The 6,831-nt window shown below is 45.5% G+C and overlaps 1 protein-coding gene across 1 annotated transcript; it reads left to right on the top strand.

Annotated features, from left to right (window-relative positions):
* Positions 1-1,335: 1,335 nt before the first annotated feature.
* On the top strand, positions 1,336-5,953 carry BCIN_04g02890 (hypothetical protein). Its single transcript, XM_024692492.1, has one exon. It carries the CDS (start codon positions 3,174-3,176, stop codon positions 4,341-4,343), a length of 1,170 nt encoding a protein of 389 aa, XP_024548267.1. The 5' UTR covers positions 1,336-3,173; the 3' UTR covers positions 4,344-5,953.
* The last annotated feature ends 878 nt before the right edge of the window (positions 5,954-6,831 follow it).

The following is a 6,831-nucleotide window of genomic DNA, read 5'->3' as shown; positions in this document are numbered from 1 at the left end:
TTTCCTCCGAAAAGCATCGCGCAACGCCGTCAGCATCGAATCAGCCGAATGATGGAACGATTTCGCGATTAGTGTTTGCCGCATCCATGCTCGCCAAGCGGAACCAAGAAGTCGAGAGCGAGGCCAAGAAATGGTGTTAAATCCGTGGACTGTTGATTGCTGATAAACCTGGCTCTATCCATGTCGCAAGTGAAAACAAAACGTACACAGTTTTGGGGAGGGGATGGATCGAGTAGGGAGCTGCTGCTTTAAGCGCGGATTCAGAAACATCAATCTATATCCTGGTTCAAAGAAGCATCTGTGGACTTCGGCGCTAGGCTGCAACGGGATGTGCGCGCATGATGAGCGTGTGCGTGTACGGTGATTGGACGAGGCGGGGTGCGGTTGGTGGAGCGCCCCAGAACGTGGCCCTCTGATTGGACGACGGGGCAGATGGCTCCCAAATCTTCTAGCGTTTTTCTAGCGCGGTGGTGGATCCGCTTTGGATTTATTCCCCTTGGCGTGATCTCTCCTCACTCGCTCTTTTGCGCCCCATGAGAAGCTGCCTATCTGGTGTCTAGTGCCTGGTGCGTCCACGGATATTTAGTGGATCCCATTCCGTCTCAGATTCGTAAGGTGACTAGGATGCGGCATTCCCACCATCGAACGTAGGGGAGGAAGTTCCAGAAGTTCTTTCTGAATGCATCGAATCCGTCACCCGTCACCCCAGGAATAGATAGCATTCCAGCATCATATGTGAACATCATTATATGAACATCATCCAAGGTCGTTGTCCCACAGCCAGACAGTTGCGCGATCATCGTGGGCGAACATCTCCCAGCACGCTTCTGTGCGCACATCTCCCAATCGAGGAAAAAGAAGCAAATCCAGCTGTCACCTCAGACACCCTTCGCAGCGCACATTGATCAATCCTGTCATCACGCACGGCATATAATAAATCCATCAACACTCTGTCTCCTCTCCTCTCGTCTCCCCGTTCACAACATCATCCCTTAAAACACACGAACGGCGGTGCAAAGTAAGTTATACCCACCCAGCCACTGGTCAGTCACAGTCACAGACAGTGCTACCAATCTTTGTATCACCACTTCCGTCACTCTTGATCCACTTTTTGAAACCAGCCCACGAATGGGAGGTCTCGTCCAAGTCACCTTGAACCCACACCCTCACTCACTCCTCCCTCGCCCATCCACATCTCCACCACCACGACTGGCCACTTTGAGAAAGAGTCGCTCTTTTCTTTTCGGTGCAAGACAAGGCCACACAGCAAGCCATCGCAGGCGATAGCAGACCAGACCAGACCAGACTGTCCCATGCTGGACTATCCACATTGCCGCTTTCTACACTGTTCCTCGCTGCGTCCATTGGAAAATCGAAAGCGTTGCACACACATTTATATCTTTTCACAATTTATATCCATCTTCCTCCTCCCTGGCTAGACCCAACCTCGCCAACCTCGTATTCAAACTTCACCTCTCTCCCCCCCCCCAAACCCAAAATTGGTCAAACTTCACACCTGGCATTAGCATCACTTTGGTCTACCGAAATCCCGATCCTATCTAATACATATCCACACAGAAGCATCCATCTTCGCCTGCTCCACTCATCTCACTTCACTCCTCTTTTGCTCCACCATCCACACCAGACCTATCCTTTTCGGGCGCCCACCCAGGATCATGGTTGTGATTGCGGTTTGAATCTTTCTCTCACGCAGCATTCAGGGAAGAGAAGGGAAGGGAAACTCTTCTGATGATGCTGATTCTCTAGTTCTTTAGTGCCAAAGATCCATAATTCTCCCTTTGCGTTCTATGAATCTTCTACCGCCGCCATTTTTACTTTTTCCTCGTTACTCTTCTGTGTAGTCCCGTCCTTGTTTATTTATTTTGGGCCGTTACTCGTACTCTTTTTTATTATAATTGTCATTCGTCCACGGGAATTGGCTCAATTGTGAGATCGATTCCACCATTAATAATTAAAAAGGGTCGGAGATATTCCCAGAGCCACAACCCGTAGCGTCAAATTCGATTATTCATTACCAGACAATCCATACACACCGACGGACATACATACATACATACATACATACCAGACACACCACTCACCACTCACCACTCACCACTCGCACTCGCACCTCGACATCCACACGAGAATCATCATCATCATCATCACCAGCATAATCATCATTACCAATTCATCGTCGTCAGACTTTCAATATACACCACACCACACTACACCACAATTCCATTTCCAATCTCTTACACCTTGAGTCTCTCTTTTTTCCAGCCGCCAATAACAACTCGGACTTCGGATTTTATATCCCTCAATCTCGTCGACTCCTCAAACACAAGGAGCTTTTTCGTTCTATATCCATCATCTGGCGCATTCTCAAACTTGACGTCTTGTCAAAGCCCTCATTTAAGCTACTGTCTGATCCAATTCACCGAGGAGATTGCTCTGAAAATCTAGATTGACTACACTGTTTCGAAAAATAAGACCACTCTTTCCATCAATCCACTTTGCTGTTCTTCCCTTCCGATCTAATACTTCATTTTAATCTTTGACGTTCTTACTTTGCTGAGACTTCATCCATTCTCTATTCAACCAACGGCGAAAATAAACTTATTTCCAAGCATTCACATCTCAGCCTGCTTTGATCTGGGAAGGTCGCATTTGTATTACTTGAAAACGTCGCATTACGAGGTCCTTGAAGAAGAAAAAGAAGGCTTAGTTCCATTCAGCCTCTCACCACTGCCACCTTATTTCTGACGTGGATACACAACGTTTCCGAACTTCAAAGATTCGTTTCCAGAAGAATATCAACCGCCACGACCTTCTGTGCTTATCCGGTTTTGTCACTCAACACCTCTCTGTGTGGTCGAATTACTGGAAAAGTCCCCCTGTCAAAATTCGGTACTCTGCGGTAGCCTGCATCCCACCAGATTACGACTGGCTTGCCTTCCACGCGGGCTTCATCGAATCGAGTTACTGTACCTTGCAGCAAACACCCATTTTGACGACCTGCCTTGGACTAATTTGTTTCTGACAAATGAGTGGCACACTATAGCACTTGCTTTTCTCTTCACACCCGACAAATTCTACGAGATAGAATACGTGGGAAATTAAATTCATATTGGAGAAAGCAATAAAGTGTACACACATTACAAACAGTATCCATGAGATACCTTCGAAGCGCGATGCGAAAATCGAAAACAAGGAAGCCTCCCCCACTATACGTTGAAACGTACTCGAGAGAATCATCACCACGTTGTTCATCCGTCATTTCAGACTGCGACGCGGACGACGAGGGCTTCATGTCGTCAGGAGAATATTTACCGTCGAGGACGAAATCTCTCAATGTTTCGATTCCACCTGGCCCTTATTGTCCAAGGCGACCAACGTTACAAGAGGTACTATCGGATGCTGCACCACCACCATGGACTTTGAGCGCCTTCATGGCATACTTGTCACAGAACCATTGTTTGGAAACTTTAGAATTTACAATGGATGCAACCAGATATAAGAAACATTATCAGGCGACATACGGCAGAGACCCATACTCACCACTATCCCCAACCGATCAAGATTCCGAATACGTACGAATGTTATGGCGAAAGTTGTTGGATGCGTATATCGCCCCAAACGGACCACGAGAAGTGAATCTACCTTCTGATGTTAGAGATCGACTAATCCATCTACCGAACATATACGAGGCGCCGGACCCAAGAGAACTGGATCAAGCCGTTAAGATCATATACGAGTTGATGGATGAATCTGTATTGGTTCCATTCCTGAACTCAATTGCTCCTCCATCACGTGCCTCTGAACACAGCCCGTGGGCCTCGAATGAGTCATTTGTTGACGCTGCTGGTATAGCTGAATCATTAGATGAGCGATCACTGTCTCATACTCGATCACACGCGAGAAAGGGGAGCCCGCCTCTGAGTGGAGACAATATGTCTCATTCTCACAGCCTTCCAGCCCAACGATCATCTCAGCATCCACATCTTACTGCTGCATTAGGTCGCGTAACTTCTGCTCGCTTATCAACATTCATGTCTGGCTCTTCAGGGACATCCTCAGTCGAATCCGAAAGTCTTACAGATGACACTGATTCACCATCTCCCATGGAACCAATAACTCCTCCAACAACCCCACCAACTTCAGATACTGGCTTCGTAAGTGATTCACCTGGAACCAGCCCACGCCATTCTCGTGAAGGAAGTGTCAGCTGGAAGAAGATGGGTGCGAAACTCGGTTTCAAGAAGAGTCGATCTGCTCATGGATCGACTAGTAGTTCGCGACGCCACAGCGTGAGTGATGATCAAAATGGTAGTCAACCATGACGGGAACAGGCCGCGTCGTCACTTTCTGATGCTTTTTCTGATATTCCTTGCTCGATGAATCGACCAATCGAAAATCCCATGAACAACTCCACCTCGACAAGAAAGGCATCACAGCCTCCCGTCACAACACTGAAGTCAACTCAAGGAGCATCACCACTTATGGTTGCGCACCCTGGCTCACCGGTTGACTTCTTCGGGCGTCGGCCTTCACTCGTTATGAACATGGCATCAATGCATGTTGGCAACGAAAAGGATTTTTCATTTGGGTATTCTCGGTCCAACTCTTGGGCAAACATAGAAGAGGGGAGGAGTATGAGTAGAGGTATTGGAGGGAATGACGTGGCCGCAAAACTGGGGTCAGCTATAAATGAGAAGGAGATGGCCAAAGCGAAATCGATGCAAGTTGCATGCTCACCATTCTATATTCCAGCGAAGGTGATCGAACAAGAGGAACCAAGGAAGTCTTCAGAAACGGCAACTACCGATGCAGAAGTTCACGCGGATTTCGATTTCGAGGGAGATAATGGTACTTGGATTTCAGCACATTCGGAAGCACACGCGTCGAGGACAAGCCTAGCAACGACTACTTCGTCGACTAGTACAATTATAGACGATCGGTCTCCTGATGAATCCCTACTAGCCGACACTAGTGTCGCGTGTTCTTCTGCTAGTAGCATCTATTCCTGTTCAACTGCCAGCACCAATTCTTATACAAGTAGTACCGGTACCGATATATATGGTTGGGAAGAAGAACTCAAACGTAAGAGTAGCGAAGGTTCCCCGACATGGGATCACCGAAGCGAACTCGGAGCTGCCATGAGACGTCTTCCAAGTGGTGGGAGAACAATGGGTCCTCGTACCGAATGTTCTGGAGGGGTTCAACAACTTTCTTGCAAACGCGCTGATGGAAAGAGGAAGAGTCTGTTGTATCGTGTATTGAATATTTCGTCTACTAAAAGACTTAATGATGAGACACCGCCGGTACCATCGATGCCTTCTTTCTACTCGACACAAAATGATGCCCCTGAAAGGGCTACCCCTTGACATCTTTCAATTCTTGAACAATATTTTTACACAAACTGGGGCGAGATGAGAAAACTAAGAAGAGACAAAAACATGGAATGTGGCATATACCTTTTGGAGTTTTCTTGTATTGGGATTAAGAACTTTTCTCATACTTTTATTATTTCTTTTTGTTTTTGTTTTTTTGTTTTAGATCAATGTCTGTCACGATAAGGAATGATGAATTAAAATGGCATGGGATGGATCGGTTGGGATGTTAACGAAGGGATGGATAGGCGTAGACTTGGGATTTTACTTACTTTTCTTGCGATGGAGACGATTATGGGAGGGTGATATCAGCATGCATGCATAAATGGATTTGGGCGTTTATAATGATGATTCGGAATGGATGGCATCTTGGAAGGATATCTGCTTGTTATGTGTATTTATGCATTGCATTGCATTGTTTGCAGGTGGGATTTATGGATGGATGGGGATGAATTGATAGGGGGAGGGGAGTGAAGGAGAATGTCTGTATATTTTTGGAGAAAGGAAGGAGAGATTAATTTTAGGATGAGAGTGATGGAGAGAGAATTGATGATATCACAACTCCAGTTTATTATTATTTTGTCTTGTGATTTGATTGATGTGATTTAATTGATGTGATGGATTATCATGTCGATAGATGAATGAATGAATGAATGATTGGATGAGATGTAGAATGATAATCGCTTAACCTACCCTACCCTACAATACAACACAAAACATGAGAGATGAAATTCACTTCATCCTACTCGCTCTCCTTTCTTTTGCTCGGTTAACGATGGTTGGGTGGTTGCTGTCACTTTGTTAATTTATTCGGAGTTTATTTATATATAGTTATAAATTATAAATAGAAAATAGAAAATGATGGAAAATGATAGATCTTGATTTATTATGTATGAATTGAATCTTTATAGCGTGGTATATAATATAATATATATGATAGGAAGTGGGGAGTGGGGAGTGGGGAGTGGGGATGTGAGGATGTGAGGATGTGAAGATGTGAGATTTGGGTTTTGTTTTTTTTATTGTTTTTTGGGGGGGGGATGAATAAGTTTGTTGATTGGGAGGATGGGAGAGGATGGGAGGATCTGCATATGGATATGGATATGGATATACATGTTAGATGTTTGGAGCTTTTCTCGTGTGCCTGTTTGTTTGTGATGTGTTGGGATGAGTTTTTTTATTAGTTTTTTCGTAGATAGGAAATTATGATTTGTGGTTTGATGGGAAGAGAAAGAGGAGGAGGAGGAGGGAGAGGGAGAGGGAGAGGGAGAGGGAGAGGGAGATCGTTTGAGCATTGCAAATAGGTAGTAGATAGGTGAGTGAGTGAGTGGGTTATTTCACGTGTGTGTGTTGGGATTTAGTATTTAGAGTGTAGTTGAGAGATCATTCTGCTGGCTTGTGTTGTGTTGGATTGTCTAGTTTTGATCGGATGGGATGG

Source organism: Botrytis cinerea, chromosome 4 (assembly GCF_000143535.2).
Source record: "Botrytis cinerea B05.10 chromosome 4, complete sequence".
Taxonomy (NCBI): Eukaryota; Fungi; Ascomycota; class Leotiomycetes; order Helotiales; family Sclerotiniaceae; genus Botrytis; species Botrytis cinerea.
Note: the sequence above shows the minus strand (reverse complement) of the source record. Positions and strands in the feature narration are given on the sequence as shown.